Raw genomic sequence first — 25,652 nt, 5'->3', positions numbered from 1 at the left:
TTGTATATATAACTTGTAATTATTACATCATATGTTTTTACTTACATACAACTACTGTTTTTTATTTAATTTATACCATTTTATGACTCTCCCTAGAACATTTAAATTAATTAGAGCTCGTTCCTTGTATTTCATTACCCAAATTAGTCACGTTTTCCACATTCCCGTGAGACTTTAGGGTACATTGCCTTTTGGCTTGGACTTCTTTTCGAATTAATTTCGTGAATTTTGTCGGCCTCCAAATGGCAAAAAACTTTAAATGGCCCGCGGGTTCATTTGTTGTATTTTTTTTTTAGAGGGGGTGAAAATCGAGGAAATGCCGACAAGGGTTGGCCCGCAGTCTATTTTTTAGCTTGGGCTGCTGGAAAACAGCAGAAAGCTCTTTCGGCTAATACCAAATCGGGAAATCCAGCTAAACAGGAAATGGAATTGAAATTCGCAAGAAACTGGGCGTGTGTTTGCCAAAGCTTCGTCAGTTTTGTTGACATTTTGTGCATGTCAAACGAGCAATGACACCGAATAGCACTACAGTGGAGCTTCAACAACTTGAACAAACAACTCTTCTGCTGTCTCTGCTTGCCAGGAATTACTTTCAAAGGAAACTGACATAATGTCGTGCATTGACTGTATTTTGTAATAAAAAAACAGGCGGGATATCGCACAGCGGAAGTGGGGAAAGCGGAAGCGTCTCCAAGGTATCAACTATACTTTACAACACTATAACAACAATACGAAACACGAAAATAGGACATGGGACATTGGGCCGAATGAAATGGGGGAAACAGCGCTCATTAATGGCCAACAAACATGCAAACAACAATGTTTTTTTTATAGTTCGATGGAAGGCCCGAAAAAGGGAGCAGCAGGAAAATGCAGAAGGGAAAGGAAGGGGAGAGGGGGGCGGTCCTTGCAGGAGCAGGTGACACCCGACCTGTGTGACCTGCGACCCCTGGCATGGCAACAGTTGATGGATGGCCCCAAAAGAGCGAGCGAGTACAAAAATTAGGTGTGACAACAACCCAAGGGAAGGCAAAATAAAAAAAAAAATATAAAAAAAATGGTAACACTACTAACTGGAAAATCTCATGGGTCCTGTCCCACCCTCAGCTGGTCAGTCTAATAAAGTTAACTAAATCATTCCGGCTTTGTGTGACAAATTGGGTAATTCCACGAACAAATTACATTATATATTATATATAAATTATATATGCATATATTTGTAAGTTGGCCCAGTAGAACAGTCATACTTTTACCCATTATTTGTTCAAAAAACACGAATTCTTTGGCATCATTGTAATCTTGTACCAACTTAAGTAGAGCATACAAAAGTTTCATACAAGTTTCATACATTTGGTTTTCGTGATTATTGTGCTTTTCTTGTGCTTTCTGATCGAGCAAAAGAAGAGAACAGCGTAAAAAAAAAAAAAAAACAATTGACATTGTCGTGCCCTTCTGTTGGTTGCCCAATCTGTTCGTCCATCTGCCGAAAATGACAACATCAAGTGAAATAAAGTAAAATTACAACAGACACGCAGTAGCATTGAAGATGAACGTTGGAGCATTTTGGGGGAAACGTCTGAATCACCGGAACATTTGGGCAATCATCAAGTCACCGAGAGTCCGACGAAATTAGCTTGTGGCGATCGGTAGTAATTTTTCAGTTCTGTTTTCTTTCATCGAGGTTGCTCAAGTTCAAGTGGACTCCCCATATGCACTAAATAAATATATATGGATATGGCTTCCTCTCACTTATCCAGTGGCTTTTGGATCGACTCATCATATCAACGATGTCAAATGTCAGTTATGTGTCTTTCAATGCGTTTTCAATTGCAATTACAGCACATTAAGAGCTCAGATGTGCAGAGAGAGAAATTTTTAATGGATTGCAATCTATAATCGTTATGAAATTTGGTATGTGAGCAGTTAATGGTTAAATATGCACACATACCAAAAATCAAATTCCATAGAGTTTAGGCAAGCAACATATTTTAAGTTATATATGTATATATCATATGATTATATTCGCTGAGTGAATAGGAGCAAGTCCTATTCTATTGATTTGCGAAGCGAATGAGAGAACCGAAGGGAGGCAGAAACCAGATGGGAAAGGATTAGACGGGAGCAACAAACGCTTTTAGCTAAAACAAACAGCAAAGGAGTTGCCACGTGCCGGTTTCAGCGAGAGGGGCACAAAAGGCGGGGGAACTGGGGGAGTGGGCAAAAAGGGGCAGGACGATGACTCATCCAGCCAGGCATAACTCCACTGACTGAATTGAATGAAAACGCAGCCACCTAAGGGGCAATGTAAAGAGGAACGGCGGCACACCGAAGTTTGTACTTAACATCTGACATGAAAAACAACATGAGACTCCGAGCTCTAGTTACCGTGGAATAATTAGACAAATACTAGATGAAAAAATATAACTAGAAACTAAATTAAGTTGTTTCTTTAAAATTCTAGAATGATTTTGTTTGCTATAACAAGCCGTTGCTTAAGTCAACTCAAATGTTTTCCAAACATCAGCTGCAATTGACGTACCTAAAATATTGATTCCACTGTGCTGGGTGAATGGAAAAGGGGAATTCTCCTGAAGGGTTGCACCCGCATTCCAATACACACACTCACACACACCCACACACACTTGAATCGAATGAATGGAGTTCCTTTCTCCTGGAGTTGAACTTTTTTTCCGCTTTATGTTGCAACAGGATGCCGCAGCATGATGCAAGGGAATGGGTTTTGAGTAGACGTCTAACGACTTGCAAATATTGTCTGTGTGTGTTGTACATATTTAAAAAGCCGTTTTCGGTTTTACGAGCTATAAAAGATGATGACGATGATGCGGATTGTGTGGGAATTTAGGAAAAGGTTTGGGAGTTTAGACATAAGGGAGAAGTTGTCCCAGTGGCAAGTTGAGTGAGCAGAGGTTTTAGGCTTTGCATTTGCAAAAAAAAAAAATTAAACTGTTTAATTAGAATATTAAGAACAAGTAACTTGCATTTAATTTCAAATATTCCAAATTATTATCGATAACTTTTAACTTTGTGTGTGCCCAACACTGGCTCAATTTGTTGGCCTTTTGCGCAGCATATGTGTATGCATGTTGGCCAGTTAACTACCATATTAGCCTCCAATTTCGATAGCAACAACGTTTTCCGCCCAAGGGGCATCCCCCAAATTAACGCTTGCCATCCCGCTTGCACATTAATCGATGGCGAAGGAAATATACACTGAGAGATTGCGGATGTATCTACAAATTAATATGGCAAACCATTGTAAATCAAAAGTATAAAATTATCAAGGACTTTGCTTCTATTCTATTTCAATTTCTTGAGAACCAAAGACACATTATCTAAATTAGAAATAATATGTAATATGTCACATCCATTTCTTTCAGTGTGGCTTTTGTTTAGATATCGTTTTAGACGATGCTTCTGTTCTTGACAGCCGAATCAATAAACATTTGGTGACTTGGAGAACGGAAGGAATTCCTGGGCAAAAAGACAAACAAAACCGGGCCGAGTAGATGGGCCGCAGAAGACACCTGTGGACACACCTGGACCGGAAGTGGCGAGTTCCAAAAATATGTTGATATCATTTTTGGGTTTAGCTATATTTAAATTCCCAACGTTATGCAACGTCATTAAAGTCACGAAACTTGAACGAGAAGCAGGAGAAAGAAACGCAGAAACCACTCATTCCGTTGGTAATTGTTATGTGCGTAATGCTTCTTGTGCCCCCAACTTGGGCTCTACTGTAACATATAAAACCATAAAAGGGTTAAAAGAGTGCTCGAGCCACCGTTAGAAGAAGTCGTCGGCGAAAGAAGAAAGGTAGTTGAGAAGTACGAAAGGGGAAATCGAGGAATCACGATCGTGAATGCACTACGCAACGTGAGAAAACTTTGGGAAAAGCTACAACACACAAAGTTCTCAACTTTTTCAGTTTTTGGGTTTCGGATTATGAGCACAGGTTGGTTTTTTCCTGACTTTAATCTTGAGCCAGAGATCTGAGTGCAGGCCTTTATGATTTATTTCATCGTGCGGAGAATTCCAACTGCAGAATAATGTCGAAATGGAGCAGATACCGAGATCTTCTGGGTTATTTAAGTGAATAAGTACTTTCATGAAGTTGAAGTTTAATTGCTGCTACTCAAACGTTCTTCATGGTTCTTCACGTCTTCACTTTGGTAATACAATTAAGAGCTTTAGCAGGATTTAATAATCAATCTTCTAAGTACAGCATTTATTACCCTCGAAGTCACATTGGGTTCGGTAAATAAATAAGTAATATCTCCATTTACTTTCCACCCTCCCAAGAAATACAACAAATGATATAGGAAGCCCTACTCTTATTACTCGTTATGTCTTATTTCAGCCGCTGTCGCAGTTCATCGATTTTCTTCAATTTGGCTGCATTAAATATGCTAAGATTCCCTTCGATTTCCACACCCTGCGCTTCCCTTTCCACAATTCTTCCTTAATTCTTCATATGCGCAATAGCCAAAATAAGTCGGAAGAATGAGCCGAAGAAGCCGAATAAATGACAAAATGGCAAGTCGAGACAACAACAATGGAACGTGTCGTCATCAGTTGACTCCCACCGCTAACTATAACCTTTCACCCCTCTCCCACTTTGCGCCCTTTGCCCAAAAAGTTTGATTGATACGCATGAATCATGCTCTGGAAGGGAGACGAGAAAGACCAAAAGGGAAGTACAGTCGAACCTGGCTATGCTAAGCCATTCGAAGCAGAGTTGCTTTTCAGAACACGAACAGTGTGACCATGCTTTCAACAAATTCATCATGCTTTAAACATAGGGGTGCGTATATTTAGATAATATTGTATGCCTTCCTCTTAGCCAGGTTTCACTGTACTCAATCTTTCACCAAGTCATTTGATGACTCCATCACTTTGGGGTTGCAATTTCCGGATTTTAATCGGACTACTTAAGACTGAATTGTTCAGTTGCAGTTTTTCCCTACATTTTGTTTGCCTTTTCCCTTGATTTTGAATTTTTTGGGGGTGGTCGCGGCAAAGCTGGCGCCAAACTGACGAGACAAAATCATTAGGGAAACATGAAGCTAAAATAACAAAATTAACGAGGGGGAGTTGGGAAACGAGAGGGTGGGCCAAGCGGAGGAATGAAGGAAAATAACATTCAAGGACATGAACTAGTAGCGACAGCTTTTGAAGGACTTTGTGCAGCGTGGTGTGAAAAATCAATGAGCCTTCAACTCCACTCACTTCTCCATATTTTTATCTCTATTTATCTTCCAGCAGCTGCCACACACTGCGTATGTGGAATATACATATTCTGGGTTACAAGGATAAGCGATTATATTCTAATTGGCTGCTTTAAGCCGAAGCATTAAATAGCAATGGTTTAAATACATATTTGGAGTATTATTTATTATTTTATAAAATCAAACACGCATTTACAAACATTTTCCATGGCACATGAAGCAATCGAAAAGCTCTGCTTCAGTTTCGTGGCATTTTTTAAAAGCATCAAACAAAAGAAAAGCAAAGTATTTGTCTGCCTTATAGTTAATACGACTGCCATGGCTCCCACACATGCATAAACATAAAGAAAAAAAAACTGACGAAACTAGTTTTTCTTCAAAGTTTAAGCAAACAACTTTTCAAAACCAAACAGCGTAAGTTTTTTTCTTTTTTTTCCTATACTGACGAGCCTAAAACCCTACAAATTCAAGGGCAGTTTAAAGAATGCTCTACACTTTTTACACAAGTTTAAACTGTTGACAAAGGGGAATTGAGAGGTTTAAATAACTGCGCTTTAACCCGATTCAATTGAACTGCTTAACCCCAGAGTGCCAGAAAAAAAAATGAAGAAAAGGCGAGGCACAAACAATATGGAAATAGTTTCATTTGTAAGAGGCAAGAAAAAGACAATGAAAAAAGGGAAAGTAATACGCGGATAATCGTATATTTCCCTCAGGGGAAACTTTGTAACACTAATGAATTGATAAATGATTAGAAAACACGTTTCTTGACTTCAGCTTTTTTTATTTTTTAATTTTCATTTCACATGGATTAATCATCTTTCGATGCGTCAGATTCTGTGTGCAGATGTGTTTGCTACTTATATATATTATTAAATACAATCAATTGAAATATGCCTGGCGAAATTCTGACTCATTACTCTTGAGTTTTAGGCAGTAGAAATAGAGAAATGAAAATCCGTCGAATATAAACATTGACGGGAAAGGAAAAACCAAAGTATTTATGAAACTGTAACTGTGAATATAAACATGAATCAAAACTATAACACTATCTTTAATCAATCGTGGTTTGGTCATAGAAGGGGATCGTTTGTTGCCTCAATCATTGAATCATTAAATTATTGTAATTTCTAAAAATATACGCGTTATGCATTTGCCACTGCAACAGCAACTGCCACAAAGTAGCGACATAAAACGCAGAAAATGCGACATCAGACATCAGACGGCCAATGACAACAATAAAAGTGTGTCATGCTGAATCACGGAGGCGTATAGATAGATACAGATGTGGATATATAGATAGAATGCAGCACACACACAAAAAATAAGCCCAGCTACGAAAAAAGTAATAGAAAATCGGGCGCACGTCTGATGTAATGCAAGCAGAGAAAAAAAGTCTAATATGAATATAATTTATGCGGCCTGAATTTGGATTTTATACACTTTAAATAAAATACAGTGGTATTAAGCAAATAGGAAGTAAAATAAATTATATTCCCTTGAATATCATAGTTCTTTCTATAAAATTATCCAATGGCTTCTTTATTAAGGTAACAATCAAATAAACCAATTTACCAACACTTTTTCTCTGTGCATGGAAACCAACACAAACCAGCTAGCATAACAAAATTATTATGAATTAAAAATGGAAAGAAAAAATGCTAGTAATTTCAGCTTATTACATGCCTAAGATAAAATATGAAAATTGGACAGCAATTTCCGTTTTATGCCCACGCTGTTTGCATTGTAATAAATATCTTTCATAATTGCAAAATGCCCATAGACTTTTGAATTATTAAATCGAAATCTTTGTAGCATTTTTTAATCGATTGCTGTTAAATAGTTAGTTTTTCCCAATTACCAATTTAATTGCTAACCATTAAAACTAGATGTAATAACTGGCAACTGAAAATAAATCAATGGTAGTAACAATTTTCGCCTGTAGATGGCGCCCGAAGTGGGGGCACTAAAAATTTTCTTAAAATTCTATAAAAAAACTGTTAAAAATTGTCCGGTAAAATTACGTAATGCCTAGCCGGCACAGTTGAGTAAATTTCTTTTTTTTTCTCTCCAACAATTTGTTTCCATTTCGTTTTGGTTAATATTCTCAACGTGCTTGGCCATCCGGTCAAACTGGTTTTCTGTGATATTACCGCTTTTTGACTCTGATATTTTTTTTATTTTCTAACACTGTACCTGAACCACTTGCTGTGACAGAGCGGGATAGTGATAGTGATATATGGATAGAGAGAGAGAGAGAGGGAGGGAGAGAGAGAGAGGGCCAAAGGAAAAGCGCACACATTTCCCACTATTAACCCATTTTAGTTTCGTACGTGTAAAAATAAACAACACACAATTTTCCCATTCCTTATGCTTCTTCTTGCTTTTTATTCTTAGTATTCTCGCACATTTCTCACGTTCTGCACTTGTATGTGCGTGTGTGTGTTTTTCGTATCTGTGTGTGTGTGTGTCTGTCTGGCATTCGGCCATCTGTTGCTATTCTGCCAACGTCGACTGCGCTGCTGCTGCGCTGCTTGCACTTGTTGCCAATTTTTTATTGCAATACAGTAAACATCAACTAATGAGCTACCAAATCTGCAAATTTATAATACAGCGAAATATCTGCATTTGCAATAAGATTTTAAGAAACAAATATTGAAGCTGAATTTTCTATGCAGTAACTTCTTCTTATAGCCAATAGCCACTGTATTTAATGCAATATGCATGTAAAACACTCTTTTGATCGTTTCTTTTTGCCTTTTTATGGTAATATTACTATATTAAGAAATTTTCAACTGCAAAATGAGAATGAGGAGCAAACTATTTTACAACACAGTCCTATTTTCCAGACACTATGGAATTTCACGTTGGCACCCTGCTTGTCTTCGCCTCTTTTGACCACACCACCCCCACCCACACAGTTCTCTGGCAATGAGGTCATGCCATCATCATCATCATCGTAGAAGTAGTCATCATCATCATCAGCCACTGTTTGCCCTTTGTGCACAAAAATGTTAACTTCAAATTCCGCATTTTCCAAGGGAATGACTCAATTCCACTGCAATGGTCACCAAGTACATGCCCTACTAATAAAAATGTGATCTAAGCTGTTTATGAATAAAAACAACCGAAACGAAACGTGTTTCGGAAACAGGTTCAAATCGTATTTATGGAGCAGGTCTATGTGTATTACTCAGCGTAACGAAAATCACTTCACTTCCTCAACGAGACTTGCATCGTGACGAAAATAAAACAACAAGTAAAACGAGAGGGGAGCGCAATCTTCTAAAAACTTCTAAACACATTTAGAAAGATGTATTTTTGGACATTTTGGCGACAGAAATAGCGCAGCGACATGAACAAAGCCATGTGTTTGATATACGAAGTATTTAATACCCTAGAAAGTTCAGTTTGAGCAGAAGATTTATATTTCAATGTTACAGACGAAAAAATCTATTAAAATTCTAGCTAAATCTTGGCACAGCCGTATAACATAAACTATGTTTTATTTTCCATCAATTAGTTTCGCTCTTTTGGACATGAAAACTGTTTTTTAGGGCAAACTATATCAAGTTGCCTTAGAATGTGCTGCTTCCTGCTCTATCTCATATGAGTTAAAAATACTCGTGACGACGCCAAATATTTCGTAAAAAAAAACAACCCGTCTAGAAAAACAAGGCTGAAATGAAATAAACAAAAAAAAAATGCGATTTCCTACACGCACTCTTTGAATTTGGAAAACTTTGTAGACGCGACTGCTTAAATTTGATTTATGTGAATTAAAATAGAGGGCATGATGAGCAGGGCACACATAAATATATAGCCAACGAGCTGATATAAAATAGATCCAAACTAAACGATCCAATTCCCCAAGAGCTCTGCTCTTCTCTTGAGATTTTGATGATCTTCCAGATCTTCAGTTGACTTACTCTGGCTCGGGTTGTCCATCGGCTTCGCACTCGATTATGAATGGATTGTCACTTTCCTTGTTCTGTTGCGCTACTTTGAAGAGCAGTTCTCCGGGTGCCGGTTGTTTGGTGATTCTTGGCGGGCGATTGCCTGGAAGAATGCGGGAAAGGAGAGGCGAGATCGATGAGCATTGGGTGCTGGTGGTTCCAGTCTACTAATTGATCGCATAAATTGAAGATTTCCACCCCATTAAATGCTTCTCGTATTTATAGCAGTGACTAATTTTTGGGACACGCTTGGGGAATTCGAAGCATTAGGTTTTGTTGGAAATCTCCAAGTGATCTATGATCTGTACTTAAAAGCAGTTCCATAAATTGCACTCAATATATAGATACAAATGTAGCCCAAGTGAGTTATCAATTAATTATAGATTTATTTCTTTAAATTTCCTTACCTTTGCTTTCTGCACTGCCCGCACACAAAAGAGCCACTAGTAACGCGGCCAGTATCGTTGACTGCCGCCACATTTTGGTCGTTTGGCTCTCCGCTCGCCCCCTCGAGTGTGTTTCGTTTTGGTTTAAACTTTTATTGGTTTTCTGCTTGCTGTTTTTTTCTTTCTTTCTATTATTAATTTGGCTTGGAATGTGTGTGTGTGTCTGCTGCTGTTGATTCTGTTTATTCCTCGGTTGCCTCTTAAATATCTAACAATTTTCCCACTAATGAAAATTGCATGCGAGCCGAGCTTTTATTACTTTCTGCTGTTGCACTGCGAAAATGAGATTATGACAACGCTGATAATGGTGTCTAGAACTTTACACTTTTCAATTGCGAAAATTGCGAAAATCGCGTCGCGCCGAGCGTGTGAGTGCGAGCGAAATGGCGCTATGGCTGGTGGGTGGTGTGGGCGGTATACGCTTATGTGGCACGTCCCTCATGTCTGCAAAGAAAGTGGAAAGAGTGGAAAAAGAGCCGTGAGTAATGCGATTATTTAACTTGATTTCAACGAGAAAAGTGTTCGCCTAATGACTACCAGATGTCTCAACCGAAACTCTCCTTTGTTCGCGCGAATTTTCCCCACTAATGTTCTATTCTCACTTTCAGAAGCACGCAATACAATCTGGTTAGGTTCTTAACGATTAAAACATATGGAAAAGATTTAAATATTTTAAACGACCAACTATTTCACTAAAACTTCGCTAGAAAGGATTCACATCTTTTTGTACGGAAAACCAAAGAAGTGTTTTGGCCAAAAGTTCAATATATCCCATGTGTTTTTTCAGCATAACTTGGCCAAAAATGGTCACACAATTAAAATAATTACCGTTTTTTACTCCCAATTACCAACACTAACCATCCCAATCACTTTTGGAAGGACTTTGAAAAATTAATATTTGGCCAAATTTTCGCATTTTTTGTAAGGGGTACCATCATCAAAATTTGCGAAAATTTGAAAAATCCTAGAATTTCCAAACTTGAATGCAAATCGATTGGGATTTAAAAAACAAACTCAACGATGTATGACATTCCATATTTGGGTAATTATTTCGAATGTTTTGATCAAAATACCAAATATTTTATTCACAAAAAATCTCGGAAACTATTTTTGACAAAAAGTGCAAATTTAAAGTTGGCCTTTTTGGCTATAACTTGACTAAAAATGGTCACAGAGCAAAAAGGAGTACCATTTTGTACTCCTTACAACCAATACTAACAACCCCTTTCACTTTTAAACTAATTTTGTAAAATTAAATTTTTGCCAAATTTTCGCATTTTTTGTAAGGGGTAAGTAACATCGTCAAAATTTGCGAAAAATGGCAAAAAATTAAAATTTCAAAGTTTGAATACAGTTCGCTAGGGAATTTTGTTACGAATTCAACGAGATATGACATTCCATATTTGGGCCATTATTTTCAATGTTATGCTCAAAATACCGATTTTTTATTTTACAAAAAATCAGGGAAACGATTTTTGGCAAAAAACTCAATTTTCATGTTGGCTTTTTTGGCTATAACTTGACGAAAAATGGCCACAGGATCAAAAGAATTACCGTTTTGTGCTCCCAATTACCAATACTAACCATCCCTATCACTTTTGGAAGGACTTTGAAAAATTAATTTTCGGCCAAATTTTCGCATTTTTTGTAAGGGGTAACATCATCAAAATTTGCAAAAAATGGCAAAAAAATAAAATTCCAAAATTTGAATTCAAATCGATTAGGATTCTAATAACAAGCTCAACGAGGTATGACATTCCATATTTGGATGTTTATTTCAAATGTTGTGATCAAAATACTGATTATTTTCTATTTCGAAACGTCTTTTGATTTTGAGCAGAGAGACCCCACAATTTCGATATCGAATGCGTTTTACCATTTCGAATCATTAACCACACAAAGGCAAACAAAAAGCTAAAACGCAAAGAAAACAAACGCAGAGGGTACCGAGTATCGATTATTGTGAATTTATTACTTTTGCGACGATATTTGCCTTGGGACAGTGAAAACAGACGCCGAGGAAATGGCCAAGAGAACTGTGACAATTGGTAAACGAAATGCAGCGAAGGACTAGAAAACCAGAAAACCAGACGCACAACCGCCAATGAATCAATATGTACATATGTATGTACATTGGGGGCTATGCGAGGTAACGTCATAGACCTGGTTAGAAAATGTGCCAGGGCAGTTAGCATAAAAATAGTTCGAAAGGAGATGGAAAACAAGTTAAAACGATAGAGCAAAGGGTGTCGATAGCGAAATACCCTATAATTCGAATAATGTAATGCAAAGCACAAGATGCACTTTCGTATAAAAAAGTAGAACTCTTTTCGAAATGAAAGTATTTGAAATGATTACATATCAATCTGAAAACTGTGGTTTTCTATCTTTGCGGGGATTTTTTTTTTGGCACTTCTTTGCGTTAAAGTGAAACGCCCTGGAGATACCTCTTATTTCGACCAAAACAAAGGGTTGGAAAATCCCCCGCGTGCTAATTGAATTAGCGATTTTCCATTGACAGGTGCCAGTGGCGCAGCCATAGTCCGTATTTTTCTGCGCTATTCTCCGCCAGAGCCTCTTCAAACCGACTAAAATGCTGAACTGCATCGGACGTCCCACGAATTCCGTTCAGTTTCCGTTTCTGGTTCTGTTTCCGTATCGGTTTTGGTTTTGATCTCCAATCGCCTTGCTGATCGAGTGGATAGTGAATAGATCTTCGCTTGCGTGGTGCCATGAGCCACCAGCAGCAGCAGTTCCAGCACTACCATCATCATCAGCATCACATCCACCAGGTGCAATCAGAATCGCAGTTGGAGCAACGCAGCTCCGACTTGGAGCCAAATCGCAGTAGGAATACGGATCGCATCGGTTCCTCCATGGATTTTCGAAATCTATGCCAACGCATCGATGTGGACGGTTTGAAAGGTAGGGGATGGTAGGATGAACTTGAGGGATTCTTAATTTTTAGACCAAGGTCTAGTCTATAAAGTAAAATACCTATTCGCCCATATAATCTTTTCCATAGCCAAATTGCCACAACTGAAGTTGCCCAAATCGCTGCCCAAGTTGCGTGGTCGCAAGATATTTCGCAGCTCCAAGAGCGGATCGAATGCAGCAGGAGGAACAGCGGGTGGATCCTCGAAAGATGGCGCCGGGGCAGCGCAGCAATCGCACCTCCAGGTGGCAGGCCAATCGCAGCAGTTCATCAACAGGACGCCACAGAGGATCTCCACCATCAGTTCGCTGATGTACGAGGGTGAGCAGGAGGAGATCCGGGCTAATCTGGGACGATCACAGCCGGGAACGTACCGAAGTGCTGGTAGTCTGGATGACGACTACTATGCGCCTGGCAGCGGCGACAGAGCCTCGCGACCCATTAGTCCCATTAAAATTCCAGTCGTTGGTGCGGATGACAGCTCGCCCAGTGGGAATGGGAATGCACGCACCACGTTGACCCAACGCCTGCAGAGGGGCTACAAGAGCCTCAGCGAACTGAGGATCAAGCACATCTTTGCCAAGCAAACGACGGTGCGCAGGGACAACATCGAGGTGGATCGCTATGTGGAGCAGTACGAGCGGGAATTGAAATCGGAGAAGCTGGCCAGGGAGCGCAGGGATCGCGAGATAGCCGAGAACTATGACATCAAGATCAAAACCTTGGCGGGCACACGACAAAACACCTTCGATGACGACGACGTGGAGCACGAGCAGTTCGAGAGGGGCAAGATGAGCCACGAAACGGATGAGAGCGGCATGGAGGCCACGCCACCATTGCCAAGTCGCCGTAAGCCCGGCATAGCTGCCACCAGATTCGCCAAGGTCAGGAAGCCACCACTGGAAATGGAGGAGCAGCAGCAGGCAACAGGCGATGGGGCAGCGGCGGAGGAATCTCCACGAGCTAATCCACCACCACCACGTCCCAGTAGCTATAAGCAATTGCTCAACAAGTTGCCCCATCTGCCCAGTCTGCCCAATCTACCCCAGTTTTCCAGGAGCAAGGAGGAGCCCACAAAAACTGGAGAAAATGCTGACGAAAACAATGACAGCAGCAAGATGAGCATAAGGCAGAATATCAAGAGACTCAGAAAGTCCATCAAACGACCGAGCAAGATTAAGCCCAAGGCTGCGGCTCCAGCTCCAGATTCAGACGAAGAGGATCAGGGGGATGAGGTAACGCCGGAGGGTCAAAAAACGAAAGATGCACCCACCAGAAGCTCCACTGCAAATCTGAGGGCTCGTCTCAGTAGATTTGCATCCACGGAGCAACTGCAGCAGCGCTGGCGAAAGAGTTTCAAGGGTGGCAAGGAACCCAAGGAGCTGGAAACCAAAGCGGAAGGTAGTGCTACTGGTGGTGCTGCAGCTGCAGCTGCTGGTGCATCGGGAGTTCTGGGCGGGCTGCTCGTGGGCAGTCAGCTGGAGAAGACCCTGGCCAAGCTGAACGAGAAGGTGCATCAGCTCAAGTTTTTTCAGCGTAACGCCAACAACCAAAACGCGACAACGTCCCAGCAACCGAAACCCAATACAGTGGGTCACGAACCGGTCGAGATCGATGATGATGAACTGGAGGCCACCTACCATCGCAGCGATAGCCTCGAGGATGAGAACCGGAACGAGAACGATGACAGCGGCGAGGATATATCCGCTGAGGAGGCATTTGGCCAGATCCAGGAGGAGGACGACGAGGAGGATCACAGCCAGGATCAGGCGAAGCGGGGCCACTCACCCGTATCGGGAGTTGCGACCGCCCACGCTGCTCGCCAGATGGCGAAGCTGGCTGAGATTCAGGCGGCGTCGAAGAGCGGAGCGGCTGCCTGGAGCAGCGAATCGCTGGAGGAGATCGCCGACGAGGACTATCCCAGAGTGCTCATCCATCAGGAGCACTCCGATGCCTACGAATCCACGCTGATCATAGCGGTGGCGTCGAAGGGAAGCTCGGTGTCTCCGGTCATCCGAAGTTCCGGACTTAAAAGTTCTCCAGCAGCTGGGCCAAAAACCTCGCCCCATCCGGAGATCAGAATTTCAGCCTCTGGACCACAAAGCATGTCGTACTCTCCACGCAATCCCAGTGGTGAGCCTGTGACCAAGAGATCACCATCGCCGGAATTCAAAACCCCAGCTGGGGGCACCAAAATCCCGCCATCTGAGGCCAGCGCCTGGTTGCCCAACGAACAGATCATCGCCGGCTTCAAGGAGCAGACATCGTGGCCAGCTCCAGCTCTGTACAAGCCCAAGAGCATCGATATATTCGAGGCATCGGCCGGAGGATCAGCTGCCTTTGCTGATTTCGATGAGGCCCTGCGAAATGCACCCGTTTTGAGGATCAGTGCTGGGAGTAGCATTGATACCAGTGTCGAGGAGGCGGACGACAGTTGTTCCCGGGTCACAAGGATACGAGTGCAGAGTCCACAGATCGGGAACAGTAGGGAGAGCCTGATGGCGCAGGAGGAGGAGGACGAAGAGGCAGAGAGGGATTCGGAGGAGGAGCAGGCGGATGAGGAGAGAGATCCTTCGGAGCGTCCGCCATCGGAATCGCCGCCACCGCCGCCACTTCCACAGCGACGTCCGCCTCCGAAACGCCCAGCCACGCCTCCCATTTACGATGCAGTGCCTCCGCCGTTGCCCGTCAGCAAACCACCGCCGCCTCCGACGGCCGAAACCATTCCATCGGTGGCACCGGTTCCCTCACCGGCTCCCGTCACCCGGGCAATTCCGCAGAGAAGCGCCTCCATGTCGAGACCGGCCAAGCCGCTGGTCAAAACCAGTTCCCTGCGCCTCACCTACAACGAACAGGTGCGACCAGGCGATGTGGGCAAGGTCAATAAGCTGATATCCCGCTTCGAGGGCGGCAGACCACGACTTTGCCCCCGGCGGATGCACAGCGAGGAGTACGAGCGAAGTGCCCAGGCCGAGGACGAGGAACCGGAGATGGAGCAAATCCTGGAGCTGCAGATAATCGAAAGACGAGCCGTCGACTCGGTGACACCCACGAATCGCGCTGTGGTCATACCCCAAATAACTGTCAACAATAACAATGAGCGGCAATTGGAGCAATTGGATCAATCTGATCATCAGGAGATTACCGACGCAAGGAAGAAGAAGTCCATGGAACTGGCCCTGGATCGACAGAACTCCAATTGCAGCAGATCCGAGTACGGTTCGCCACTGTCCTTTCCCAGCAGTCGGCGCAGTTCCACGCCCACCAACCTCAATGCCAACACGAATCCCAATCCGAATCCCAGTACCAATCCCAGCCAGAATCCCTCGCAAATCCTGCAGCATCAACGACGTAGCCGACGATCCATGACCCGCGATGATGACAACTTCTATAGCTTCGATAGCGACGAAGGTAAGTTATCTTATAGATATTTTTCTGAATGAAGTTTATAAAACTTCGTAAATTCCTTTCAGAGAACAGCTATTACTCCATAAGTCCCTCGGGCAGCAGTCGCTATGTGGTGGAGATCTGAGCGATGAGGATTATGTATAGAGATTGAGTATCTGCGAACTCTATAGTGCTTCTAACACAAACATAAACCAAAAAAAAAAAACAACGTATCAGCGTGTATTAATTATTGTAATGCTTTTTTTTTAGTATTTTCAAAATTGTAGTTTCAGTAACCAACTCGCGTTTTTTGAATGCCCAAATATAAATTTTCGAACACTACTTCAATATGCTATTTACTAACACTACTTATTCAAGTCAACTTGAACAATTTTTTTTGTCTAGCCTAAGCTTTTATCCAGTAAAGAGTACAAGTTGTATAACTTTAAAGAAAATAAACATAAACATAACAGAAAAACAGTAATCGTAGCTTTTTGCGCAAGTTATTCAAAAGTTAATTCCATTTGGAAGCAGATAAAATCCAGCACGTTTTATATTTTTCGGGGATGGAAGTTGATTAATAGCGCTAAAATGCAACGGGGAGGGGATATAGGCTGATATAGGTGCCAGCTGACACCAGAATTCACCACCATATATGTACATATTCCATATATATATATATATATATATATAACTATATATAGGTAGGGGTGGTTGCAGCGATCCTGAAACCGGAATTTACTTCCCCTATCGCCAGCAGTCGGCAACTGACTCGAATCGCTGACTGAGCGCATTTTAATTGATAATTTATGCTAATTAATTAATTTGGTGGAGGGTGCAACTTGGATGCAGACGCGCATTATAGTTTTTTCTTTTTTTATTTTAGAACGCAACATATGGCGGCTATAAGGATAATGCCCGGCTATCTTTAATAGGCGTAAACTGCGTAGGATCATGCCGCCAATACTTGCAACATCTGTTGTTTAAATTAGTGCAGTTTCATGTAGTATTTTCTTTAGTTTTTCCAATATTCTGGCAGCCAACTCACATTTCGTTTGGCTTTCTGACTCGGGTTTTTCGGTGGCCTTGGCCCTTTGATTCGACTGCAATGCAGTGCCATATAGTGTGTATATATGTTGAGTTCAAAACAAGCCCCCACTTTTCCCCAACCGATTGCCCTTTCATTTTCACAGCTTAGTCATTTTCCGGCGGGCTGATTCATTAGGCGGCTTAGAAAGTCCTTTCCCCTCTCTGCTTTCCCACTTTTCGAGCGAGCGATTGAATGACTCTTGTGGCGTCATTTTGGGCCTTTAATCAGAGCAAATTAATAAGCACACCATCCGCCCCGTTTGATTAATTAAACTCTGCTTGTGGTGACTAATTTCCCCGCGCCGTGGAAAACTCATTTTTTTATTGGCGCATTTATGCTGTAAATGCGACGGAGCATAGCAGTGTAATTTCTCGCCCTCATGCCAACGCATTAAATGCCAATAAATTCTATAAATTAAGAATGGGCATTGCTACCAGCATTTCCACATAACTCAATCGGGAAAACTGTTGACTTTCGATGGGCAATTAAGAATGGAAAGTGGAAATTCTCCGGGGGCCATGGGCCGCAAAGTAAATAGTAAGTGCAAAATTGCAGACGATTTTAGGTAGCTGGCAAACAATAACAGGTCACTACTATATGTGCTTATATCCTTAATATCCCACACATCCCGATCACATATCCTTTATATGAAAGTATTTGTGTTTTGCAACCCTCGGGAAAACAGCTGCAAGCACAGTTATTTGACACGCGACCAAACACCAATATGCAGCCATCCAAAAGTATCTACAAAGTCGCAGAGATACGGATACACACGCCGTTAACCCCTGATGTGATCCAGAAATCCAGAGCCACCCCAATCAATGTGAATGAAATGAAATCCGCAACGCTTTTGTCTTTTTCCCTTACTCTATTTTTTTTTTTTTTTTTTTTTGTGCGGTCAGCATGGAAAATGAATGAATGAATGAGTGAGTGAGTGACTGATAGACGGGCGGCTGACCAAACATTATCTCATTTTTCTATCTATAGGTTTCGAATTTAAATAAAACATTCGTAACACTAAAAAGTTATCTCATTATAAACATTAACTTTGTTAAATTTACCCATCGTGTTAACTACCTTTTATTAACGTACAAACAAAAATCTATATTTGCACCAACTTGATCACTTAATTAAACCGCTTTTTAACCCACTAAAAAAAGTAAGCTTTTCCGCAATCAATCAATCACGCAAACACAAACTTCCCCGCACCTCTCCCCTCGACGGATTTTCCACCGCGTGCGGAAAATTCAAAGGAAGTGAGCAAAGCTGACGCAAAACTTTTAACCAAAAGGCTGGCAGGAAAGTGGGTTGGGGTGGCATTTTCCACTGGGAGTTGCTGTCAGGTTTCCGGACCACAGACGAGAAGTTCAATGCTCCGCTGGCGGTGGCAACTTCGCTCCATTCACCGGCAACATAATGCAATTTATGAAACGGGAGCTCGTCGCCCCACCAAACCCACCATATCCCCACCATACGCTAGTGTATCCTCAGCTTAACCACATTTAAAGCGGGCCAACTAACGCACTAAACGGAAGTTTAGTGGCCCCACAACACGACCGAAAAAAAAAAAAAATAGGAATAAGATATTCATCAAACTAATGGATTTCTTTGGAATTCCCAAAAGGTCAAGGAACAGCAAAAATAAATATTACAGCAAAATATTCCAGTAACTTTTCAGCTTACATAAGTGCTCATTATGTGGGTCAGACGTATGTTAATTGCCATAATTATGTAGATACTTCTACACTTAGCAGTTAGCCACGCCTAAGCTACATACATAAATACATACGTATGTATGATTCAAACTGAAATAACTGGCAAAGATCAATTGTACAATTCCATTTCCCATCAAATCTGAAGAATAAACAAAATAAGAGAGGCGCAGAGAGAGGCTCACAAAAAAAAAAAAATAAAAAAAAAAAGTGACAGCTTGTCATACAAATTTTTTCTCACTGGGTGTGTCCGATAATACATATAATGAAAAAAAAAAAATACCTGAAAAAAAAAATGTGAACAAACACACAAATCGGGAAAGATACAAGCTTGAATTGACTTTGAGTCACCGTTTGAGTCTGGAAAAAAGCTCCACAAAACGACGAAGCTTTATTTGTTGTTTGTTTAAGGCTGGAAACAAACTAAATGACAAATTCGATTAAATATACGAGTAAATGCCGACAAAGAACTGTTTGCATATGCGGAAAATGAAATGCGATCGTCTGTAGATCGCAAAGATACAAATAAATAAAGATAAAGTTATCAAGATATATCCACTTTATTGAGTTGACTTGTTGATTGATCAATTAAATCGCAGGCGGAGATTGGCAACAAAAGTTCAATAATCTTTAATCGCTCAATACATAACATTACGTATTGGAAATGCAGTAAGAGAAGCAGTTAACCCACTTAAAAGTAGTTTGCAATGATCGTCTGAAATTGAAATATTTTCATTTTGAAATACCACTCATTTGCCTTTCCAACTCTGCGTTTGTTTCAGTTTAACTAACAAAAAAAAAAAAAAAAAAAAAAGTGCCATGCCTCTTTTTCTACGCCTGCTCGCATTTAACCCAAATGACAAGAGGGTCCCAAGTAGCCCCATTGGGCATGGAAAATGGTGAAAATGGGGAAAATGCGCACAAGAAGTTGGCGGTGAGTGCACAAGAACTAAAACATAGCGAAAAGCTAATGCAAATTGCACTCGCCACTCCTGTCTGTCTCCCTATTTTCCCATATTTTTTTTTTCTACTTTTTTTTCGTCTATTTGCAACTGTGCCACATGGGGCTTTTCTCTGGCGTCTTTTCCCCGCTTTCCACCCGATTTCCCAGGCCGAAAACACTTAAAAGTGCAATGCACTTTTAGACGCCGGCAGAGCAGCGGTACTGGCACCTAGAGCAGCCGCAAAAACGGCTGATAAAACAAGCGAAACTAACAAATGCACGTGGCGAAAAAAAGGTGTAATCGGCAATTCAAAAATACAACCTAATACTACCGAGCACTTATTGTTTAAATGCTATAAATTATAATATTGTCACATGTTTAGTAGTGTTGTATATTATAATTGGTATATCAGCTGAAGTTAATATAAAAAAAAAATCAAATTACAAGCTCTAAAATCAATAATTGCCTAAAATTTGTATAACTTCAGTTTCATTTTTTAAACAATTTTTTTTTCTCAGTTTCGAAAAAAGCTTGGCAACGAAAAATGATAAATAAAAGTAAAACAACAGACATCTAAGCGCGACAACCGCGAAAACCGCGAACCGGCATCGAATCCCCTTAACCCACAATAGCACAGGCACACTTTGCCGCCTTAACCCTTATGCTTTCAACTAAAGTTTAGCTAGAAAGAAAGTTGAGATGATTGATTGGGAATTCTATGCAGTTGTTTTGGTGTTTATCCTTGATGAAATCAAAGCACATCCGCTCTAAAATTTGTATGCTTATATAAACAAACGCTACAAATATGTTATCAACTAAAGTAATAATAAATTTGCGTACATTTTTATAAGAATTTCATACACTCGATGGGTAATCTTGATGAGCGTTTCTTATAACAAAATGTTGGTTTATTTACCAGAGAGCATGGTATGCCATGCAAACAGCAAGTCGGATATGAAATATATAGTGAAATATTTGTTGAAATAGGGAAAAAAAAATGTGGGGAAACTAACCAAGAAACAGGGCAATTCTCGAAGGCAATGAATTGATGACATCAGCACGCCGTTTTTGTGTTTTCTGTTTGTTTGCGGAGTAGCGAAGTAAAAAAAAAAAGCTGTATTTCCTGGCTTTTACTATTGATTTTGTGAACGAAAAAGGATTTTTTTTTCATTTTTTCTTTTTTTTTTGGCCTGAGGCCTGCGACATGCGACATGCAACATTTGAAATGACATCATAAAAGGATTTTGTTCGTGGCCAACGGACGGAATTGGATTAAAAACTGGTCGCAGAGCGGCAGAAATGTCGAATGAAAATGACGCAATCGCCATCAGCCAGCTGTTCAAGAGATGAAAAGACTAAAAATGAGATCCGAGAAGTCCGTCCACATGGTAGAGCTTCGAAAAAGATACAGATCGCGGCGATGATATCAATATATATCCAACACACATACACACACACTCTGCCGCACAAAAACGCATAAATTTATAGGTACATATATGCATATATGTATGTATTTATCCACTTGGAACGCACAAATTTGTATACGAGTATATGCTGCTGATTCCTAACAGCTCCCCCAACTTTTTGGGGCGTTCCATTTTAATTATAACAAATGCCAGGCAATTGCACGCCGAAAAAAGAAGAAAATATCAACATAAATCTCTCATAAATTGCGCGATACAAGAGAGTTCGCAGATAGATATCATCGATGATATCATAATTTGTATGTATGTACATTCAGCAGCCGACAGAAGTGACAAAACCAATAAAGTGCCTTCAAGTGTGAATCAAGAATTGATCGACTCGAAAGTAGATAACACAAATTACAAAAGCCCCAGGAGAATTGATAAACGAAAAGTTCGCCTCTGGCGTTCAAGAACAATTCAATTACGAGGGAAATCACCCAAGATCATACCATACATACATAAGTGAAAATGGGGAATATTTTTGAGGTTTAGCAATCCAAGATATAAGAAAAAGCACCCAAGTAACCAAGTAAATCCAAGAACATACAATTATATCAGTGATCTGCGTATGATTTATTGTTGACAAATTGCAAATTTATTTGCGAAAAATCACCAGAGAATTAACAATAGCAAATAGGCGAAGCATGACCAAAAAAAAAAAACCGTAAATAATAGATGCTTTGTACCTATTCAAGTGGCCTCGAGTGTGAGTGTCCATTTCAGTACCTACTCAATTAATGAACTACTTTAATTATGCTTGACTTTTCGAATTGTTAATGGCATAAATTATAGGGGATGTTTCTCTATCGATAAAGCTTCAATGTTTCGTTTCAAGTTCCTCGCTTATCGCTCTCATTGAAAACGATCCCAGTTACTGGAGGTTAGCCTCATTGAAAGGGACTTGAATTTATACATAGTAATAATACTAATAGTAATAGTCTTTCACCTGCAACTTGGAAGTATTCTCCGATCACCTTGGCCTTGATTTATTCAAAGTCAAGGATCGCCGAATATTATCTTTCTACTATGCTTGAAAAAAAAGAAAACTGCGATTACATATCAGCACAGTGACTTTGGATTGTGCGTTTGCTTAAACATTTATTCTTGAATTAACTTTTGAAATTTGCCCTTATTTATTTTTTTTTTTTCTGTTGCTGGTCGCCGGTTGAAGTGAAAAAAACCCAGTTGATAAAATGTGCTATCAGAAACGCGTACAATTTGAGTAAATATTTTTAAATATTTCTATTTCAATTCTATCTATATATTGTAAGCATATTACTTCAGCTCTTATTGTATCTTGTATCTTTAGCCTGACATTCCCACACCAAAAGGCCAACAAGGGCATTTATTAACTAGCAACTGGCAGGCTAATTTTTAATGCTGCTTCAGTTGGCGCAGTTTCAGTTTCTGTTATTTCTTTATTTATTTATTATTATTTTTCTTGATACGTTTTTGGGTCGATTCGGGGCGGAGGCATTGCTGTCGACGGCGTTGCTGGGGCGGAACGAACTGCCATATACATATGTATGTATGTATGTACATATGTGCATACGTATATAAACCTATTCACAACGATGACGTCGTCGCGATGACCGCATGGTCAAAAGCAAAAGCAACAAAAATAGCCGAGAGAAGTAAAAAGCGTATATATTTACCTAACTAAATTCAATTCCATTTGCAATTGGAAAAGCAGTTGTTCCACATATTGTTAAATTTAAAGAATTTTAAAGTTTTGCACTGGCTTAGACTGAAATAAAACTGAAAACGCTTAAAGATAGTTTGTTTTTTGTATCTTCTAAAATGTAATTGGAAAACCCGTTATCTCAGTACTTGAGGTATCAAATCAAAAGAATTTAGAGAGAAATCGCTAGGAACGTGGAAAATACATGTGAAAATACGAGAAGAGCGCCAAAGTGGCGACGAACTATGGAGAGGGCGAAAAACGTAAAAAGAGCTCAAAAGTGATCTCTTGAAGCTGCCCCACCTTACACACACACACACGCACACACCAAAACAAGCACACCGACACACGCACACACACAGACATGCCGTAATTCGCGCTCATTGTCTGCGCTCTTCTTCTTCATCACCATCTTCGCTAGCTGCTAGAAAACCTGTTTTAGAGCCACCAATAAAAATGAGAATAAGAAAAACGGTGTGTGTGGAGTTAAGATTACGCCCTTGGACGAAAACTTGGTTCAAATCCATAATGCTTACCTTTAAGTCATAGAAGCCAGCAGCAGCAACAACAAAAACAACAACTAGATGACGGGATTCTGCCAAAAAGCGCTCAAGAATCCAAAACTCAAAACTCAGGTAAGAGAGAGAGAGGGATAGGGAGAGGGCGACGCGCCAGAGCGTGAGAGACGGAGCGGGAGCGGAGCGAGTGAGAGGGAGCCACTCAAAACTCGCTTACGAAGTTTTGGCTTCGTGGTAAATACATATGTACATACAAAAACAACTAGAATACAACAATAAACGGAAAAAATAAAATAAAACACAGAGCTTTAAATGTTGAGGTTTTGAGCGCTTTTGTACAGTTAATGGCGCCCATTGTTGCTGTTGTTGTTGCCTTTGCTTGGCTTTTGGCGTCCTCCGATTTGCTCTCCTTCTCCTTTTTTGTTGTCATCGTGTGCTTCGTACATTATTGCATTGCCATTCATTTATATTCAATTGCATTAATGAAAACCATCAACTATTTAACTTTTTGGGTGCGGCACAGTGTGCAAAGTAAAACAACAACAAAAAAAGAAGGTGGAAGTAACGCAAAGAGACAAACAATTTTGTTATGGGTTTTTTCTTCCTTTCGTTTGCCAGCCAATTTTTCGTATTTTTTTTAACAATTCCCAGACAAGCACACCCGCACACTCACACACACGAACGCACACTAAAAAAAAAATGCGAAGGCAGAGCTAAAACTAATTTATATATTGGCGGAGTAAATAAGACAATTTTCTACGCGGCGTCAGTTTGTTTTTTTACTATTTTATTTTCAATTCCCGGTGCTCACTAACACTAACACCGACGCAAGCACACACAGTTACACAGGGACAGTTATGTTATACACGCGAAATTGTAGGAAAAAATAAATAAAGTTAGTGATTAAACACCCAAAGAACGATATATATTCGCTCGACTGCGAATATGTATCGCGGTGTTTTCGGCGTAGTTTTCAGTAAATACGTTTCGGCGGACATACACAACCAGCAGCGCGAATATTTTCTTTTCGAATGCGGAGAGGAACTGCCAGCCTCGCGAACGGTAACAATCGGACGCACGGAATGCGGGGTGGCATCACCGTCAAACTGGTTTGCGGATATCGATACTTATCGAAGATATACCAGCTATCGATGACATATCATCTATCGATGTTGGTAACTCTGTCAAGACAGTTATCGATAGTGCTGACAGTGCTGCCCATAAGATGAATTATATATCGATTGATGAATCGAAGCCAAAATATTCAAATTCAAATGGTTTAACGTTTTATTTACAATTAAAGTGAATTAACTTAACAGAAACGTAACAAATTATATAGAAATTGAAACAAATTTGTATTCTTTCGTTTATTCCAACATATTTATTTAATTGGTATTATTGTTTCAAGTATTACACAATATTGATGCCTTTTCTCTTACGTTTTCAATTAATTTATTATTATTATTATAATTATTATTATTGTTATAACTAAATATCGATCACATTTCCTTTCAGAACGTCTCTCATTCTCATCGTTTTAATCCCTGTTCACTTTTTGATGCGGAGCAGAACGCACAAACTCCTGCATACACACTTCCTTCCCATCGTCCTAACTAATTTGCAATTATAAATATCGCAATTCGCGCTTTAATTATTGCTTCTCCTATTTTTTTTTATCGCTCGCGCTCTGCGGGGGGAAAATGGAAGGGGGAAAGGGGACAATGAGAAAAGTAATATTTAAAAAAAAAACGCACAAAATCGAAAGCGAGACTTGCAAAAATCAAATCTGCGCTAATACTACATAATTGGTTAAGTGTAAATTAAGGATTTAAGTAGGTTCTATTTACGTCTACGTTTTGCAATTATTATTTGGCTGTTTAAGGTAATCAAGAGCGAAAGAATCAAGAACCGAAGTGGGAGGAAACAATTTGCGTAGCGTAAATGTTCTTTTAGTAATTCTTCGTCGTCTTTTTCTCCCTATACAATGTATATACTTTTCTTTAAATGTGTATAATATTGTCCTAAAAGCCTTAAAAAATATGACGCAGCGGCCTGCAATTCTACATATGCCTATATATAGCCTGTATATATACCATAATCGCACATAATTTCTCGGTAGAGCAAAAGGAACACAAGCAAAAGCCATGTGAAGAAGGACACAATGTAAAATGATATCATATCTCTTAATATCTCTCGCCTCGAGCATTCGACATGCATCATTAAAAATTAGTTCGTTTTATAGCGGCTTCCGTTTCCGTTTCCATTTCGGGT

General features: G+C 40.2%; 2 protein-coding genes across 6 annotated transcripts in view; one reads left to right on the top strand and one right to left on the bottom strand.

The window, feature by feature from the left end:
* Positions 1 to 24,488, bottom strand: part of LOC6725460 (neuroglian) — a 37,824-nt gene extending 13,336 nt beyond the window's left edge. For 3 of the 5 annotated variants that reach the window (XM_016173625.3, XM_016173627.3, XR_001599844.3), the window contains exons 1-3: positions 24,382 to 24,488; positions 9,610 to 9,921; positions 9,176 to 9,305 (exon numbers count right to left, since the gene is read on the bottom strand). In XM_016173625.3, the coding sequence (XP_016038554.1) occupies positions 9,176 to 9,305; positions 9,610 to 9,682 (203 nt within the window). In that variant the 5' untranslated portion in view covers positions 9,683 to 9,921; positions 24,382 to 24,488. Of the gene's footprint in view, positions 1 to 9,175; positions 9,306 to 9,609; positions 9,922 to 24,164; positions 24,193 to 24,365 lie in introns of those variants that run through there. The other 2 variants (XM_039296526.2, XM_016173623.3) reach the window with 2 other exon arrangements.
* On the top strand, positions 12,203 to 16,312 carry LOC6725459 (actin cytoskeleton-regulatory complex protein PAN1). Its single transcript, XM_002106439.4, has 3 exons — positions 12,203 to 12,573; positions 12,674 to 15,994; positions 16,057 to 16,312. The coding sequence occupies exons 1-3, from the start codon at positions 12,381 to 12,383 to the stop codon at positions 16,113 to 16,115; spliced, it is 3,573 nt and encodes a 1,190-aa protein (XP_002106475.2). The 5' UTR covers positions 12,203 to 12,380; the 3' UTR covers positions 16,116 to 16,312.
* Positions 24,489 to 25,652: the final 1,164 nt, after the last annotated feature.

Source organism: Drosophila simulans, chromosome X, assembly GCF_016746395.2.
Source record: "Drosophila simulans strain w501 chromosome X, Prin_Dsim_3.1, whole genome shotgun sequence".
Classification (NCBI taxonomy): Eukaryota; Metazoa; Arthropoda; class Insecta; order Diptera; family Drosophilidae; genus Drosophila; species Drosophila simulans.
This window is presented reverse-complemented; position numbering and strand designations above follow the sequence as displayed.

Excerpts from the sequence above, each read along its gene's own strand:
- LOC6725459 (XM_002106439.4), top strand. The coding sequence starts at position 12,381 with ATGAGCCACCAGCAGCAGCAGTTCCAGCACTACCATCATCATCAGCAT. Across the intron at positions 12,574-12,673 it reads CGATGTGGACGGTTTGAAAG|CCAAATTGCCACAACTGAAG; the intron begins GTAGGGGATGGT and ends TCTTTTCCATAG. Across the intron at positions 15,995-16,056 it reads TAGCTTCGATAGCGACGAAG|AGAACAGCTATTACTCCATA; the intron begins GTAAGTTATCTT and ends AATTCCTTTCAG.